This window comes from Bicyclus anynana, chromosome 19, assembly GCF_947172395.1.
Source record: "Bicyclus anynana chromosome 19, ilBicAnyn1.1, whole genome shotgun sequence".
In the NCBI taxonomy this organism is placed as follows: Eukaryota; Metazoa; Arthropoda; class Insecta; order Lepidoptera; family Nymphalidae; genus Bicyclus; species Bicyclus anynana.
This window is the reverse complement of record NC_069101.1, coordinates 6,577,988-6,597,485: the sequence shown is the minus strand read 5'-3', so window position 1 is coordinate 6,597,485 and position 19,498 is coordinate 6,577,988. Positions and strand designations below refer to the sequence as shown.

Genomic DNA, 19,498 nt, shown 5'->3' with positions numbered 1-19,498 from the left:
ACCCGCCCTTTAGCTAAAATGAAAAGAAACAAGTATTATAAATATTTTATTGTACGAAAATTCAATGTAAATTATAATTTATGATTATTTTTTTATTAATTAAAAAAAAATGTACCTAAACAGCGTAAAAAAATTTAAAGCTACCACAGACTTACACAATACAAATATTAATAATATGCTCTTAATTAAATATAAAACGTTTTAGGTACACTGCAGTAGAAAGCTACAATTACATATTATTATTAATCGGAAGACTACTAACATTGATGGCTAATCAGCATTATAAAAATATTTGCCAAAACATAGCCTCATTAAAACTGATATAGTCTAACAAGTTCGTAGATAACACTTCCATGATATGCGGGCGACAGGGGGAAAGACTGCGCGGGTGTGAAATCGTGCGGGGAAGTAACGTGATCCCCAAGACTGTGATGGACCTGCCAATGCATAGCTTTAAGCAATGTGTTAAAAAACATTTACTTAGTCGAGGGTACTACAACATTGATGAGTTCCTTAATGATAAAGATGCTTGGAGGCCTTCCACCTTCACACAGGAAGTAAAACTATAAGAAATGTAAACAGTAATTGTTTTCAATTGTAAATTATAATACTGTATGACTTTTTCAAAAGAGCAACTGTTGAGTTTCTTGCCGGTATCTTCTCAGCAGGACCTGCCTTCCGAACCGGTGGTAGAATCTTTACAAATAGTCAACTGACGTGTCAAAGTGCTTGTAAACTGAGCCTACTTGAAATAAATGATTTTTGATTTTGATTTTCTGTCTTGGGTTTCTCATTCATCGCTACCCCGTCCCTACCCTCCGCAGACCATCGGAAGTGTTACAAACGAACTTGTCAAGCCATAATAGATATCACAACCATAATTTGTACAGCTGAAATAATTCATATAATATCATTGAATCTTGGTGAAAATATTCCAAGATCTGTATTAGAAAAGACCTTCACCCATCTGTTTAATGAATGCAGTGTTTTTTTTTTTATAAAAATTAGGATGTCAAAAATATATTGTGAATAGGTTGCCTAAAAATCTCCCGGCCAAACCATTATTAATGTTAATTAATAGTGGTTAATAGTAGTTTTCAGGCAACCTACTCGCAATATATTTTTAATATGCTATATTTGTTAAAACACTCATCCATTAAACATAATAAGGGTGAAGTCGATTTCGCCGCTATTGGTCGATTTCTGTTCTCGAGATTACATTTTTATTTACTGTCTTGTGGCTAATCTAAGGGCCAGCGCTCACCAGTAGGCCTAACATGCGACCCACGATAGGGGAATGCCCACCGGCCAATACAACGTCGCCCCGAATACTCTGGTAGAAACATAGCATTAAAGTATGATTAAATTAATAATCTATTAATTTATTATGATTTCATTATAAAAGTAGAATTATCAAGGTGTTTTTAGATATAAGTAAAATTGCCAGCCAGGGCTTTTCATGAAGACAAACTCAAATATCGTCGACCAATAGCCCCAAACCGAAATAATCGGTCACTTTCGTTGCAATATGACGAAAGAGAGCGATATTACCGGCTTGATTGATTAGTCGACAGTCTTTTTAACCGACTTCAAAAAAGGAGGAGGTTTCTCAATTCGACCGTAAATATTTTTTCTCTTCATTAGATTTATGAAATGGGTTGATGGATCGCATGTTAGGTCTACTGACGGGGCGTTGCAGTCGTTGTTGTTTAATTATTATTGACGTTGCTTGCATGGAAATAAAGTTCAAAGTTATTAAACACGTCAACTAATTAATCCCAAGGCTCAGACCAATTATTGTATAGGACCTGCCTCGTTAGACGTTACTTTTCTGTCAAAGTATATGATCAACGATCTAATGTGATTATAAAAACTGTATCTATATAATCGATGGTAAATAGTTGTAATCGTGTTCATCGGTTAAAGAGCTCCGTAGAAGTACCTTTTTGTGTAATTGAATGGTGTAAAAAACGGGCACAAACTTGTAGTTTAGCATAAGATATATAGCAAATCTAAGCTCGTTTTCCTCAGAAAATGACAGACAATTTAGTTCATGACTATGAGTGCGATACAGGTCCTTCTATAATTGGTCTGAGTCCCAATTCGATGTGAGCTTGTACGCGTACGTTGCGATAAGTGAGATGTGCGCCCACCCTAAAGACATAGAAACGCATCAGTTTCCATTTGTATTGTACGCAACGTAACAATTTATACAGAAACCGCTAAAATACTGAACATATGGCACATTGTATAATAATATTATAAAACTATAGTCTCAAGGTTGTAAAAAATAGAAACTGTCATGGTTGACTTGCTAGAGATTCCGATCAGTCTTGTTTTACAAAAATGGAAATTATAAAAACCATTATTACATTTAAGCTTATTAGTTAATTAGGTAAACATCGATCAACAACCTGATGTACTTACAACTATAAACTCACTCGCTTCACAGTCAATGTATATCAAACTTTGGGTATATTATTTGCTTTTAACTTTGATAAAAAAAAACCTTACACGATATAGTCGATCCCGAATATAAGACGACATTGACCGACCTGGCTACCGGATGAAAAGTGTTATACATTAAATTATATTGCCAATAGGTTGCCTAAAAAATTTCAGACAAGGATATGATTAATTAACAATTTAATTTTTCACTGATTTGGTCAATAGACAAATTTCATACATACATACATACATATTGAAATCGTTAAGGTTGACTGTTCTTTTCCTGTCACAAGTCTTGGGTAGGCAAGGTATAAACAGGTAAATTGATACTATTTAGTAACTGACACTGGTACGGTTAATGAATTAAAGTTAAGTTAAAATTTCTTTATGAACACGGTGGTATAGGGTTGTCCGCGAGAAATCAGTCTTGGATTCAGTTCATGGTTATAATCATCTGAAATTTATTACCATGTGCAATAAAATATATATTTATTGATATATTTAATTTGATATAAAAAAATTCATCCAGTAGACAGGTAGGTGAAGGTCATTTTTATTCGGAACATCCACTCATAATATATTCATAATTTCATAAATACAATAAAACACGCGTATTAAAAAAATAGCAAAACTACATCAATTAATATTATTTACACAACTCTCAGTAGGTATATTTCTAATGTCAACAAAATAGTTGCATGCTGCAAAAATCTCCTGTAAATATTTCGTCAAAAAATCGAGATCAGTCAAATAAGATATGTCATCATTAATATCAACATTCAAAAGCGCGCGATCCTTACGATATAAATCCTTATTAAAAATATCTTAAATATGTAATATGAACACTGAACAAGTTAAAATAAATGCTTATTGTTTTCGGTTTGTTACTTTCAAAATTGTAACAACACTTTGAAAACAAAATGCATTCCACAGTAATCACGTCCTGAGTGACGGCGGACAAATCAAACGCGTGACAAATTTTATGTTTTTTTTTTTAAAGAATATTAGCCATATTTATTATAATATTTCCAATATTACCGTTCCGCTCTAACTAGTCGGGAAAGACTGTGCTAGGAGTGGGTACAATAGACCAACGGGGCGGAGATTGAACCATCACCCCTCAGTGATGAGTCCGACCTCTCTTACCGTTGAGCTATTGAGGCTTTTGTAGTTTGTCCTAAGTGCGAGCGGACGCGATAACTGATTTTTAAATGATTGTTTAACGTGCCACGAATTCACACACGATTCGCTGTCACTCGGGACACGCACTGGGTTATCTTAATATCTATTAAAGACGGATTTTGACCTAGATACAAAAAGTAAAAAAAGGTTACATAATTTCGTAATAGGCCTTTGCTTTGTGCCACAAACATGAGTATGAGATTCGATATCCAACAAGGTCATAAAACTACACCACGGGGCAGCATAAATAGAGTTTTATCCCCAATTGAAGTCTGATCTTGTGTGTTATTGAAGAATTGTCACAAAGCTAGAAGCGACTGAAGTCTGGGGACTAAAAAAAAAAATACCGGGATGGATTGATTGGAAAACTACACCTTCCGAAATTCCCCACGTTCGAAACTCGAGTTACCGTATTTACCTTAGCAGCAAGGGATGACAAAGTTTTCAAAAAATGAGGAACGGCCATTACAGGCTCTTAGTGCTAATACCATCTATTCGAAACTAAACTTAACCTCCTCCCTCGAGGGGTCGTTATTAGCGACAGTGTGGAGTAAGTATCGACTTATCTGACTCGAAAGATGGGCGCTTCTCTTCGTCTTGCCTTGAGCGCCATATTGTTCTTCGTCTCCATTATCTTGAGAGACAGCTGCCATCAAGCAAGGAATTCCCAATAGTGTCAAATCTTAATCAAAACTGAACTTAACTTCCTTCTTCGAGGGGTCGTTATTAGCGACGGTGTGGAGTAAGCAGCGGCTGATCAGACTCAAAAGATGTGCGCTTGTCTTTGTCTTGCTTTGAGCGCCATATTGGTCTTCATCCCCGTTATCTTGAGGGACAGCTGTCATCAAGCAAGGCATTCCCAATAGCGTCAAATCCTAATCGAAACTGAACTTAACCTCCTCCCTCGTGGGGTCGTTATTAGCGTCAGTGTGGAGTAAGTAGCAACTGATCTGACTCGAAAGATGGGCGCTTCTCTTCGTCTTGCCTTGAGCGCCATATTGGTCTTCATCCCCGTTATCTTGTGGGACAGCTGCCATCAATCAAGGCATCCCCAATAGCGTTAAATACTAATCGAAACTGAACTTAACTTCCTCCCTCGAGGGGTCGTTATTAGCGACAGTGTGGAGTAAATATCGACTTATCTGACTCTCGATAGAGGGCGTACTCTCTTTGCGAGCGGAGGCACGCTTCCTCTTCGCCTTGCTGTGCTTGGTGCGGCGGCGCCCCACCTTGGTCTTCATCTCCGCTATCTTGACGGACAGCTGGCTGTCCAGGGAATTGCGCCGCGATTCCACCGACACGTGGCGAAGGCTGATGCTTATTTGGGAGTCCTGCAGACATAACACATTCAATCAAATTTCTGTTGTAGTAGAACTTCTTTTTTTATTATTATTAACAAGTTAAGCCTTGACTACAATCTCACCTGGTGTTAAGAGATGATGCAGTCTAAGATGGAAGCGGGCTAACTTGTTAGGAGGAGGATGAAAATCTACACACCTTTCGGTTTCTACACGACATCGTACCGGAACGCTAAATCGTCTGGACCAATTAAGAAAATCTCAATCGGCCCAGCCGGGGATTGAACCCAGGACCTCCGTTTTGTAAATCCACCGCGCATACCACTGCGCCACGAAGGCCGTCGAATTTCTTGCATGCTTGACTTGGTAAGTCGGGGAATGCGTCACGAAAAGTGTAATTGCGCGAAGCTTTTACAGACATAGTGAAATAGTGTTCGTTAAACTACCGGTAGATGGCGTTTTTGGATAACTTTGAAACAAACCCTTTTTGACATTCAAGAACCTGTTGTGATGAAATGATAGATGGCGCTTTGATTTTTAATTTTGAAAGAAGTTTTAGTTCAGTTGTGTGGTCTTAAGCACACTTTTTTACTTCAATGTACTACTACTTTACAAGCATTTTTGAACTGTCAAATTAGGATGTTTGTTGATGATAGCCCAGTGGATATAACCTCTGCCTCCGATTCCGGAGGGTGTGGGTTCGAATCCGGTCCGGGGCATGCAACTTTTCAGTTTTGTGCATTTTAAGTAATTAAATATCACGTGTTTCAAACGGTGAAGGAAAACATAGTGAGGAAACCTGCATACCAGAGAATTTTTCCAATTCTCTGCATGTGTGAAGTCTGCCAATCCGCATTGGGCCAGCATGGTGGACTATTGGCCTAACCCCTCTAATTCTGAGAGGAGACTCGAGCTCAGCAGTGAGCCGAATATGGGTTGATAATGGTAATGGTAATTATGCACGGCACGTACCTGCGAGTTGCGCCTGTCGGGCGTGGAGCTGAGCGAGTGGTGCGAGTGGTGCGTGTGCGGCGGCAGCACCAGCGCGTCGCGGCGCCGCACGAAGCGCGGCAGGTTGGCGGCCCACGACGACGACAGCTCACCGCTGAAACACATTCAATAGTTTCACTTTGGTAATATTAACTACTAGCTGACGCCGCGCGGTTTCACCCGCGTGGTTCTCGTTCCCGTGGGAGTATGGGGATTAAGAGGCCTTATAGTCTTCCTCGATAAATGGGCTATCTAACACTGATAGAATTTTTAAAATCGGACCAGTAGTTCCTGAGATTAGCGCGTTTAATCAAACAAACTAACTCTTCAGCTTTATATATTAGTATAGATGTAATATCAAACTATGTATTCGCTTGGGTGGTTTAATATTATTTTTAAAAAAAGGATTAGACAATGTACCCTAGCGGATATAAAATAAAATATTTCTTTTTAACTATTTTTGATTATACAAATCTACGAATTTACTTTAATTCTTTCGAAATAATATTGATTATCTCCCAAGAAATGCTACAATAATAAGGGTAATAATGGCGGATAGATGACATTTTCAATGCAGTAATCGATTTGACGTTTGCTGTCAACTGTCATGTCATAGTAGCTTTATGGGCGCCATTTTGATATAACTCAAAAACTTGGGTTTTTATTTTATTCATTTCTTTTTATTTAGTTAGATTTATTCACTTATTTAGGTTTTAATAAAATCCTTGTATTTTTAAAATTTTAATGATACAGGGTACAAGAGTGGACCTGAAATGGACCAATCTCCTTTAATTGTTATCTAAGTAACAACATGAAGGTCGTCAAAATCAATCGTAATCTTTTTATACAAAGATAAATTACATGCGGAAGATGAAGTCTCTCACAAGCGGGTTTAATGTTTCGATTTATTTGATTAAATTATAGTTCATGATTTAAAGCACACATGACATGAATAATTCCTAAGGTATACTGATTTCTATCATCCAGCAAATACTTCGTAATCAATAAATATATAACAATTAACTGACACCCACAAAATGGCCTCGAAACTAATACCTTGTGGTTACACATTCTTGCTTTACAATGTTTCATATTATATGTAAGCAACGTAATAACTTATGTATAATAGCGGACGCCCGTGACTTCGTCCGCCCTTAGGCGTCCTTAATCCGACCCGATCCGTTTTTAGTAGATAACAACTATAAACTACCTTCCTGCTAAATTTCATCTTTGTATGTCTAGCGGTTTTGGAGAATTCGTGATGGATGACCTTTCACGTTTATATATTAAGATTTGACGCTGGCTAACTACTACTACTACTACTTACTAGCAAACCTAGTCAACCTTCGCTTTGACTTATAAGCACTTACTTCTTCACTAACCCTGCCCTAGCCAACCCTATAAATCAGTTCAATCGGCCTGACTGTTCTCGAGTCTTAGCAAAACAAAAAAACAGCAGTTGATTTTAATAATAGATTTTCAACAATGTACAATACCTCTCTCTGCGCGATCGAATCAAAAATGAGGAGATCCAGTGAACCATAAAATATTAGATACGTATAAAAGGTCAGTCAGCCGATCAATACAAAATTGCTATCGATATACCGAATTCATATGGATTACTAACGGAAGAACCACATAGCTCAACGAGTCGCGAAGCTAAAATAGCAATGGGTGCATTGTTCGAAGAGCCGAGGGATGTTGGGGTCCCAAGATGCTGGAATGGCGACTCCGCACTAAAAAGCAAAGTATCGGTCGACCTCCGCTAACCAGGTGGACTGACGACATCTACAAAAGGCCTATGTCCTGCAGTGGACGTCCATCGGGTGGTATGATGATGATGATGATAGGCGGCTCAGTATCGTATGTTTGGAAGTCCCTACAAAAGGCCTATATCCTGCAGTAGACATCCATCAATGATATGATGATGATGATGATGATGACATTACCTCTCATGCTTAGCGTCCTCGGGGTAGTCGACAGGCGAGGTGTTGTCGAGACAGAAGCCGACGGGGTCCTGCCGCGAGCCGCCCAGCGATATGGAGAGGCGGCCGCGCGTGATGAACTCGTTGCGGCGCTTGTACGCGCGCGCGATCAGCTCGTGTTTGCGTGCGCGCCGCGTCACGTCCGCTTCCACTGAGCATCCGCACTTTCTGCAGTAAAAGAGAACAAACATTGTGAGTCATCATTATCAACCCATTATCGGCACACTGCTGAGCTCGAGTCTCCTGTCAGAATGAGAGGGGTTAGGCCAATAGTCCACCACGCTGATTCAATGCGGATTGGCAGACTTCACACACGCAGAGAATTAAGAAAATTCTCGGGTTTCCTCACGATGTTTTTCCTTCACTGTTAGAGACACGTGATAATTAATTTCTTAAAATGCACACAGTTGGAGGTGCATGCCCCAGACCGGATTCAAGCCCATACCCTCCGGAATCGGAGACAGAGGTCATATCCACTGGGTTATCACGGCTCTTTGTGAGTGAGTGTACAAAACCCGCAAACTCAATGTAGAGACTGCCATGCGGAATGTTCAGGAGCCAGCTGTTGACTCGAGACTACCGCAGATGTATGAGTAATCCGCACTTTCTACAGACAAAGAAGAAACATGGTTTTTTTCATGTAGGATAGGCTTGCACTTTATGAAAAACCATGATGAGGTCCTAGATGCCTATTCACTTTTGCCTTGAAGGCTCAAATTATACGTGTCAGAAAACTCAGACACTGGAAGGGCATTCCACGTCTTAGCAGTTCTTATTGGAAATGTGACGCATTGTACGGAACCCGCTTGCTCAACGCAGAGTCCGCCACGCGGAGGGTTCACAAGCCAGCTGCTGACTCAGATTACCTCGGACGTATAAGTCATCCGCATCTTTATAAGCCCTGTCAAATAATCTCGACGTCATCAATCGATCTATCTCTACAGAGAGAAGTCAACGCCCTGTACACTGTTAATAAAACAAAATGTTTGTTGTATGGGGAAAAAAATGAAAATTTATTTCATTCTGGTTTTTTTAATATTTGTTATTTTAGCGGCAAAAGAAAACACTGTAAACATTTTAACTGTTTGACAATCACGGCCCATGAGATATAGCCTGGTGACAGATGGATGGACGGACAGCAATCTTAGTAATGGGGTTCCAGTTAACCTTTTGATTACGGAACCCTAAATAGGACACAGAAATGGAAGTAGATAAATATTCTTGGCGTTGCAGACATACTGCAACAAAGTCACTCGCTCAATCACTTCAAGAGAACTTCTCTCACTTGGCCATGTATCTCCTCCAGCCGGCGGCGGCGGCCGGGGTCCAGGTCCACGACGCCATGAGCGCGCCGGCCGCGAAGCAGCACAGCAGGCGCAGCTGCAGCACCGACACCGACGGTCGCGCGCCCGCCGCACACTCGCGCCCACCCTCCTTGAGACCCTCCAACCGGCAGCTGGATACAAACCATCAACATTAACACCCTCAGACCAATTATAGAAGGACCTGTATCGCACTCATGGTCACAAACAAAGTTGTCTGTCATTTTTTGAGGAAAACGAGCTTAGATTTGGTATATATCCTATACTAAACTAGAAGAAGGTATTTTTACGGAGCTCTTTAACCGACGAACATGATTACAACTATGAAACATCGATTCTATAGAGACAGCTTTTATAATCGCATTAGATCGTCGATCATATATGTTGACAGAAAAGTAACCTACCTACCTACTACCAACCTAGCGAGGCAGGTCCTATACAATAGTTGGTCTGAGTTAACAACCCATAATCAGCTCACGAGTCTCCTCTCAGAATGAGAGGGGTTACGCCTTAGTCCACCACGCTGGCCAAATGCGGATTGGCAAACTTCACAAACATAGAGAATTAAGAAAATTCTCAGGTATGCAGATTTCCTCAAGATGTTGTTCCTTCACCGTTTGAGACACATGATATTTAATTTATTAAAATGCACATAACTGAAAAGTTGGAGGCCGAGGTCATATCCACTAGGCTATAAACCATAACATTTATTTGTCGAAATGCGTTTATTTGTAAGCAGGATCCAGCAGGACCTAGAGAGTAAACTTAGAGCAGCAACGTCAAACATTCATCCCATCTCCTAATGGAACTTTTGACATTCAGAACATTGTTTTGAACACTACATAATCTTTGATATTTTTTATCTTTCTAGTCTAGGAACTTAGCACGGATATAGCGGCCGCGCGGCGAAAGACATTTATGCGAGCCGGCTCGAACGTCTGATCTATACCAATGTTCATCGAGATCATGTAATTGCTCAACAACTATGAACAACTCACATAATATTCCTCTTGAACGCCTCCTTCCACGAGTCAGCGTTGCGGAACTCGTAGACGTGGCAGGCGACGGTGACGCAGATGAAGACGGCCACCAGCGCGGCGGTGAGCGAGCAGCGCGTGATGGTCTGCCGGATCTTGTTGGCGGCGCGCGGCGAGATCACGTCCTTGCTCGACACGCGCACCGCTATCAACGAAAATACTCCTGCAAAAACAAAAAAAAACGACTGAAATAAGACAAAAATAAAATATTACATGAAAGAGAAACCTAAAAATTAGAAGCAGTTAAAAGCGCCATCTCTCGAGTCAGACTTGCAACAAGCTCCAAATATGCAGTTAGATGACTAAATGGTATGTCATTTCGATTACACTTTTTTGTAAAGCGTTTACCAGCTCAAGCGTGCATAAAGAAGTTTTACTTTAAAAGAAATTGGTTTCATTATCATCATCATTTTGTACCGGACTATTACATGGACGGTGTTACCTCGGAGGAAATTTTCACTGGCTATGGGAGTTCGCACAGCAATAGCATTGGTGCTAGTTATGGTTACGCGGGTGACGGGGAGATTCTGTCGTCAATTTGTGAAAGCTTTCTCTAGCCGCTTCTTTTAGCAGACTGTAGTTATTCTTTGGTCCAGATAATTGAAATTCTACTGTAGTAAAACTTTCATTATCTGGATCAAAGTCTCGAAAAAATTGAAGGTTCAGTAGCTTTTAACAATCTCAAACAGAAGCATTTCAGGTCCTTAACAACAAGTCCTAAGACAATTTAGCAAGAACTCTTACCTCTAAGCAAAAAGTATCCTCCCAAGAGGAGCACAACCGACAATGGTGCTAACAACAGGGCAGCCCTCATGGGGTGGTTGACGTAACCCACGAAGCAGACCCCCGTGACGCTGTTGCCGTCCACCTCGCCGAACGCCATGGTTGTGATGGTGAGGATCAACGGTAGAGACCACGCTACCAAGTGGAAATATGCTGCCTTCTTATCAATTCTGTCTTGTATTTTGCCTGTGAAGATTAGGAATATTATTAATTTGATTATTAACACTTGTATACTTACAATACAATTGCCTAGACTGGATTGAACGCATCACACAATGCATTATAATTTATTTAATAAGATCCAGAGGGATTTGTAAAAGCAGAATTTAACGCTGAGTAGCGGGCGTACGCTATTAAAAAAATGAAAAAGTAATAAATATAAAATTAAATTGACGTACCTAACGCACGAAAGCTCATGTGCCACGCGTACGTGAATATCACAAACCACACGCAGGCGGCAATCATAAAGTAATATACCTGGAAACATTTTTTTTTTTATTAATTATCTTTACAATGTCACAATGTGGTAAAGTTTGTATGTTTGTTCATATTTATGTTTATAATTATAATGGAAATAAATAAATGTTTATTTTATTGTGTGATAGTATTCGGTTATTTATTATTTACAACAGAATTACATCATCTGTGAAAATTTCAACTGTCATAACTATCACGGTTCATGAGATACAGCCTGCTGATAGACAGACTGATCGACAAAGGAGTCTCAGTAATAGGATCCCGTTTTGCCCCTTGGGTACATAACTGCAGACAAATCTCTAGTTTTCAGTAGTTGATTCAATTAATTTTAATAATATCATATCAAAATGATCTTGAACATACAAGCACAAAAACGACGACACAAGACAAATTCTCCTCAGCCGAAGGTTCGCCTTGCCGCCTCGTGCCGTCCTTCGAACACACGATATCATCCCGCGATCCCACTCCAAACTGCACCAACCATCTGTTTAACAAAATTTCAAAAATTTTACATGTATAAAGTTGTGTTGGCATTAAGAGCCGTGACAGCCCAGTGGATATGATCCACTCCGATTCCGGAGGCTGTGGGTTCGAATCATTTTGGGAAATTAAATATCACGTGTCTCAAACAATGAAGGAAAACACTGTGTGGAAACCTGCAAACCAGAGAATTTTCTTAATTCTCTGCGTGTGTGAAGTCTACCAATCCGCACTGGGCCAGCGTGGCGGACTATTGGCCTAATCCTTCTAATTCTGAGAATAGACTTGAGCTCTGCAGTGAGCATATGGATTGATAACGACGATTAAGTCATCAAAAATATTGCACTTAATTTCAATGCTTGTCACTCAGTGATACACAAAAGGTATCCATAAATGATATAAAGTTCTGAAAGGTAAAATGATATAAAGGCACGGTAATTTTACCATAATGGTCGTCCCACAGGGTTCAATCGTAGGTCCTTTCTGTTCTTTATCTACGATAGATATAAATGATTTACCACATAATGACAACAACATCTGTGAGATGGTACTGTTTGCTGACGAAACATTCTTAATTTTCAAGAAGTAAAGATATACTTAATTTTCAACAAACTGAACGTATTGAGTTTTCATTATCAAATGTTAGAAACACTTATAATTGAGAATTCCATTTTTCCTAAGACTGCGCTTGGATTGTAATCTTCAGTGGGGTGCTCATATGACACAGCACACAACAGTTGGGTAAACTTAGCACACGCTACCAGCCGGTGGATTTGCCGATGCTCATCCAGTGTACAGTGCTGATAATGACAATATGTCAGCAATACACACCCCATAGAGGCGACAGCGAAGCACACATTGATATAGAAGATGACGAGCGCGGGGTACTTGTTGGCGCTCCGCCAGTCTATGAGGAAGGTGGCCACGGTGAGCAGGTTGAGCGCCAGGCACACGCCGGCGCCCCACGCCACCAGCCGGTGGATCTGCCGGTGCTCGTCCTCTGTATACAGCGGGTCGCGGCAGGGCAGACCGCAGCCAGATATACCTAGTAGAATAGGAGGCGGTTCAAAATACTAGCTTTTTTTATTGATCAATAGCCTTGTTTGACTACAATCATGCCTGATGGAAAGCAGTGATAGTGTCTCATTCTTGCCTTAAAGGTGTCTAGATTGTAGGTAACAGGGAGACGCCGGAAAGATGTCCTACACTTAGCAGTTCAAATAAGAAACGTTTGGTGAGGGTCATATGGATATCAATAAAGTTGGGACGCCACCCTTTACGTCTCGCTGTTCTGTGGAAGAAGGGAGAAGCAACATCAACAGTCTTTACAAGTATGCTTCAACATTCGCGTGATTCTAGTAACACTATAATGAGCTGTGGTACCTTTTTCAAATAAGATGTAAAAGTGTTCTGTTTTTACTGTTAGAGATGGCAATGACAGACCATCAAAGGGCATGCGAGGAATATGAGGCATTGGTGTAAAACCTTGGGTAAAAAATTGGATAAAACCTCATGCCCTCAAGTTTAAGCTCGTAATTACAATGGTAACCATACCCAAAATAGTGGTCATCAAGAGCTCTGCTGAATGAATAACAAAGTTTTACTCTTTTCCTTAAAAATCGAAAAACCTTGTAAGAATCAAATCTCACACATCCTCACAGATATCTCAAGTCATCGTGGAAAATGTAATGTGCACTAAACTATTAATCGTATGCCAACATAATTAAAGACCTGAAATGTAGAAGTAAACGCGCTCATCTTGTCTGCATTATTTTACAGACCAATAATGACAAAACCTACATACAGCCTTCAACTAGTAGTTGCATAAAATAGAGCGTACCTTCGTAAAAATGCGGCGCCTTATCAGTATGTATAAGAGGCGCAAGACATTTTCCAGATGTGTTAAATTTCATCTCCCTCGCTGCGTTTTCACACTTCGGTGGGAATAAAGTAGTGTTGCACTTCAAAAAATATGGGAAATATGACGTATTGTATAATATGGCACACGGCTCCATCGTTATTTTGCACATCTCGTACGAAGGTAAATACACCATGTCCTGGCCGAGGATGTTTTCGCAGTTGGGCATGAAAGTGGCGCAAAGTAATGGCTGCACGACCGCCCAACATTTTGGCACATTTATCAATTCCCTGTAGAGTTCCAACTGGTTTTGTATTTGGTATTGGCTGTCATAGAATGTTAGATGTACGCTTGTCCTGTTGTACGGCAACTTGGCGCCGAGGCATGTGGTCTTATTGAGGGGTTCACATTGAGCTCTTCGTACACAGCTATCTAGTTTAATCTCTCGTTCTGGAAACCACTGTGTGCTTTTCTCCATTTTCTTCAGTATATAATTCGGCGTCCCTTCAATAGGCTCTAGTCGCACTGTGGTGTTTTCAGTTGACACGCTAGCAAGCGAGTTCTTGTCTCCGCCATTGTCGTAGTGAGACGCCCAGCTAACAGATATAGTAATCAGCCCAAACACCCATCTGCCCAGATTCATCTGCAACAAAAGAAACATTGTTCACTAAAAATTCAAGCATTTTCAAGGGGATTAAAAATGCTTAAACAAAAAAATTGAAACTACATTTTATTTCTGTCAATATTTCTTTATTTATGTAGGTAAAGGGTAGCAAATGAAACCCTCAAATATTTCATAAATTTATATTTCTACAAAATTCAAATTCAACTATTTTATTTTTAAATCGTTTTCATTTGTATAATTATGAGTATCCGCCATACGTAAACATTTTTCTTTATGTTTTTATGTAAGTTCATTGTTTTAGTCCAAGGCTGGAGATAGCAGGTTAGGAAAAGTCAGTACAAAATACTTAACACACAAATAATGACAAACAAACAATAATTACTGCAAATTCTTTTGAAATGTGTCTATTGTCCAAATATATTTATCAATTTATTTCTTAAATATTTCAGTGATTATAATTGCATGATACACTGTTAGTAGATTTTACTATTCCATATTATATTAAGAAATTCTGGAATATTAAATGATCAAATTAATAATAAAATTCAGTTAGTCTAGACAATTGATAAATTAAATTGAGTAAATACTTTAAATTAAAAATTTCAGTTAACTTTACCCTAGGATTATAATAGAACTCATGAAGTAAAATGATTTACAGAATATTTTTAGTTATCAATTTTTTCAATTACACTTTCAGTAAGAAAACAAAAAAATAATGCTGTTAAGTGTAAATTTCCATTTAATTTCATGAAAATAATGCAATATTAATTTGAACTGACTATATAAGGTGCAAGTAGGGTAGGGTATGTGAACCTTGGACATTTTTATTATTTTATATTTTTGTATTTTATTTGCCAACATTTTATTTACCCCACATAAACAAATATCTTTTAAAAATAGAGGATAGGGTTATTCTTTATTTATAAAAAAATCTTTATTGACAAAATCAAAAAATACCAGGATCTTACTATAAGTATGCTGCAAAATGATGATCTGGACTCGAAGTATCTTCAGAAAACTCTGCCAACTCTAAACGAATCCAAACTTCTTTTTGTGTGTGTGCTGTCGCCTTTCATTTTATGCAAATATTACCTGATATTACAAGAACAGAATGTATGAATTTGCTCAAAGTGTACAATTACATGATTGAAACTAATCAACTCACCTGTATCCACAGCATAGGGCATCTGTAGGAGACAACTAATAATTTTTTTTAACTTGAAAAAAAATCATTATTTTATTCATTTAAACGAAATACAAGATGTAATTGAAAATTATTTACAACCTTCTTACATGTCCATACTTATTCTCTCGCACTTAACACTATCAGTTGTTCAAATAATTGTCTTTGAAGCATGCATTTTCAGACCAAATCCTACTGAACTTTAATTAGTTTGTTTACCACCTCTTCGAAACATTCGATTGGCACCACTGCCCCGACGATTCCAAGAGGACCCTCGTTGGTTGCCTCCTCGACGCATGTTGCGGGCCCCAAAACCGTTCATACCGCGTCCTCTACCTCGGTCGTGTCCTCTGCCACGATCTTGACCTCTCCCTCTGTTTGGACTTCTATCCTGACCTCTTCCTCTGTAACCACCACCCCATCTTTGGTTTCGGCCATAATTATTGTCTTCACTATTATTGTCTTCATCATTGTAATTTTCCTCCTCATTATTATATGACTCTTCTTCATTATAATCCTCATTTTCTTGAGAATATGACTGGTTGCTGTCATAATGTCCTTTATTAAAACCATTATCAGGGAACATTGGCCTTGTATTCATATTGTTCATAGGAGGCATAGGACCCATTGGTGGCATATTACCCATTGGAGGCATGTTACCCATTGGTGGCATATGTGGAGGGGGCATGTGCATACCACCACCATGCATTGGGGGAGGACCCATTGGGGGAGGGCCCATAGGAGGACCCATATTCATTGGAGGTCCCATGAATCCCATTGGAGGCATATTTCCCATTGGCATCATATTATTCATATCTGGTGGTCCATTATCATAGTTATTGTAGTCATCCTGGTTTTGTTCACTTGTATCCATTTCATTATCATAATACTCTTCCTTATCATAATCATTTTTGTCATTATTTTCATCATCACCTGCATTATTTTCATTCTCATTGGTATCTTGAGAGGGATATTCAAATGGCTGCAGAAAGTTATCATCCTCAGCATCATGCTCCAGGTGTGGCATCATATCTTCTAATTCTTCAATATCACCTGTTGCAATATATTTTCTCAAGGATATTGGGCCTTCACTAATAGCTTTTTCAAGTTTTGATCCTGGCTCTACTGATATAAGCCTTCCATAAATGAATATAGCAGTAGGAGTCAGTTGTTGTAAAGGGACTGCTCCTGGGACAGATTCCACTAGAGCTTGCGTTAAAGCTTCTGTTGCTGCATCATCTACTGTTGGACCATGATTCCACTGAACCTGGAAGTTTCTCGGTATAGGCTTGCTGTAAGGAACTTTCTTAACTTTCTTTTCAAACTCCATAGGCATCATTGTTGTATCCAAATCCAATCCAGGAATTACTTTATCAGTGTCAGATGAAAATATTTCAACCTTGTCTTCCGGCCCCATTCCCGGAATAGCTGCTGGCTCTTCTAACTCATTGTCATCTTGAACACCTGGAGGTAATGTGTTCAGATTATACTTATCCCTCATCTGATCACCTGGGCGATTGCGGGTCCAAAACTTTGATGTGTGATCATTTGATCCCGAGCACAGTATGTGGCCCAAGGGATGCCAAGCCATCGTCCAAACTATAGACTCATGAGCACCTTCTATACATCCTACTTCCTTATCAGTACCAACATTCCAAAATAAGATAGTTCCATCAGAGCCACCAGAACAGAACAAGCCCTCATGAGTGGGATGCCATACTACACTAGACGCCTCTTTCTTGTGGCCTCTGAATATTTGAAGCTCAGTGCCAAGCTTACGAATGTCAAAAAGTTTTAACAAATGGTCTCGGGATGCTGTTATTAGCCAGTTGCCATTTTCATTCCACTGCAAGTCCATTACTGTAGATTTGTGTGCATGTAAAGTTGATAATGCTGTACCCGACTTGGGATCCCATAACTTTATTGGTTGCTGATTATCCTTACTGCCAGATACAATGAGAGCCTTTGTTGGGTGCCACTGCACACATTTAACATCTGCACCGTGCCCCCTTAAAATCCTTTCCTCTTGACATCTATAAAAGTCAAATATCCGCAGTGTGCCATCATCTGAACAAGTAACTATCTTTGAATCACTAGGACTAAAACTAATACCTCTTACTGCTTCTTTATGAGCTTGATACATTTTTACATTATTCATGTTACTCTGCCAATACTTAATAAAACCAGAGTGATCTCCTGTCACCATCCAACCTTCACCGTGAGACCATACCATGGATCTCACAGGCGAATCGTGAGCTTGTAGAATAGTTTCAAAATTAAATGTTAATCCATTCCATAGGGTGAACTCTCCAGATGAAGCACCTGTTATTAACCTGCGTCCCTCAGGCGTCCAAGCAACAGCGAAAATAGGACATCTCATTTTATTAGTAGCAGTCTTAACAAATCGAGTGGTAACAGCATTTATAGGATTATCTGGGTACGAAGGCGGCGGTAGTAAGTCAGGCGTGTACATGGCATCCGGTTGTAAGGCATACCTGTCCCGCCAATCTCTTTGCCAAACGCGACATTCTAAGGCTTTTATAATTGAAGAATTATAATCTACAGTTTTACGCATTACTGATTTACGTAAACGTTTACCATCGAAGTCGTCTTGAGTCATATTCAGAGGACCCTGGGCGGGGAATCGCATTTGATAGTTGAAAGGTCTGAAATTATGGCGAATGTTACGGCCTGGCGGCCCCATGGGTCCACCCATGCCGGGTGGAGGCATGCTCAAATTCGGAGGAGGGGTTCCAAAATCCATGTTTAGACCTTGACACCTAATTGAAAAATTTTGTATTAAAGTCTCGTCTAAATCTAAGAAACCTCTGTAATCGCAATTCGTAATGTATTATATGTGAGTATTCATGTTCTTACCTTGTTTCTATAGAAGACTTCGTAACATTATATACAGTTGACGCCAGTGACACATACGATTTAGAGGAATATGTCTCACAAATTACAACAAACACTTAGGACAAATAACACAAATAAATAACCTAAATTATTGAAATAGCGGAATGCTACCGAAAATTATAAAGCCAACAAACCAAGCCAGCCATGTTTATTTTCCATAGATTAAAAAAATACGAATGCACAGATTACTAATGCAGTGCAACAACTACCACAGGTATAATATAGTCTATAGTGATCTGTGGGTATAATTAAAATAGAAATCGGATAATACTTGTACCAAAAACTTGTAGACAGAGAAAGAAAGTAGGCAACTGCGCCCTTGTATAGAAGCTCAGATTAAATACCTATGGACTTGTATCGCACCAAAGTTCATCATCAAAGTCGTTTTTTGAGGGGGATGAGGTAAACTCACACATCGAAAATATTTAAAACCAATAAATATTCGTGTCCACCATGTGTCCAAACTACACACAACTATAAATTTAATTCTCAATACACACACTTATTCACAGAATATTCGATTATTTTGTTCTTTTTAGATATCGATTTTTTTATAACGAATATAAAAATACTAAAAAATTAAACGTAACTTTATTTTAGTAAACTTGAAGTGGTTGAGCGTTTTTTAAATCATTCAACACAATCCGGCAAAAGTAGGAAGTTTTCAAGTTGATTGGTATGTTTTTTTTTTATTTACGCGCACATTTTTTTTCTTTATGCTTTCCCGTAGGGAAAAGGCAAAGGTATGACACCGTACAGCCATGTCTTAAAACGCATAAACCAATTTAAAAAATCTTTTTTGTTTTAAAGGGATGGGTCCCTGGGATCCTAGAGAAATCGAGGGTAAAATTCAAAAAATATATGGGTGACTAGCATGTTCATAAATTGTTTCATTATGTATTCTAAAGCACTTC

The 19,498-nt window shown here is 39.2% G+C and overlaps 2 protein-coding genes across 3 annotated transcripts; both read right to left on the bottom strand.

Annotated features, from left to right (window-relative positions):
- Positions 1-33: 33 nt before the first annotated feature.
- Positions 34-18,687, bottom strand: LOC112049141 (protein smoothened). Of its 2 annotated transcripts, none has more exons than XM_024086941.2 (11): positions 18,546-18,687; positions 13,843-14,503; positions 12,834-13,047; positions 11,886-12,006; positions 11,444-11,522; positions 11,007-11,231; positions 10,224-10,425; positions 9,189-9,359; positions 7,868-8,071; positions 5,901-6,033; positions 34-4,961 (listed from the first exon to the last, which is right to left on the bottom strand). In XM_024086941.2, exons 2-11 carry the CDS (start codon positions 14,501-14,503, stop codon positions 4,698-4,700), a joined length of 2,274 nt encoding a protein of 757 aa, XP_023942709.2. In that variant the 5' UTR covers positions 18,546-18,687; the 3' UTR covers positions 34-4,697. The 2 variants fall into 2 exon arrangements, with proteins under 2 accessions (XP_023942709.2, XP_023942716.2); XM_024086948.2 differs by lacking the exon at positions 18,546-18,687 and adding an exon at positions 15,454-15,594.
- LOC112049135 (pre-mRNA 3' end processing protein WDR33) lies at positions 15,718-18,685 on the bottom strand. The gene is made up of 2 exons (XM_024086928.2): positions 18,546-18,685; positions 15,718-18,448 (listed from the first exon to the last, which is right to left on the bottom strand). Exon 2 carries the CDS (start codon positions 18,430-18,432, stop codon positions 15,871-15,873), a length of 2,562 nt encoding a protein of 853 aa, XP_023942696.2. The 5' UTR covers positions 18,433-18,448; positions 18,546-18,685; the 3' UTR covers positions 15,718-15,870.
- Positions 18,688-19,498: the final 811 nt, after the last annotated feature.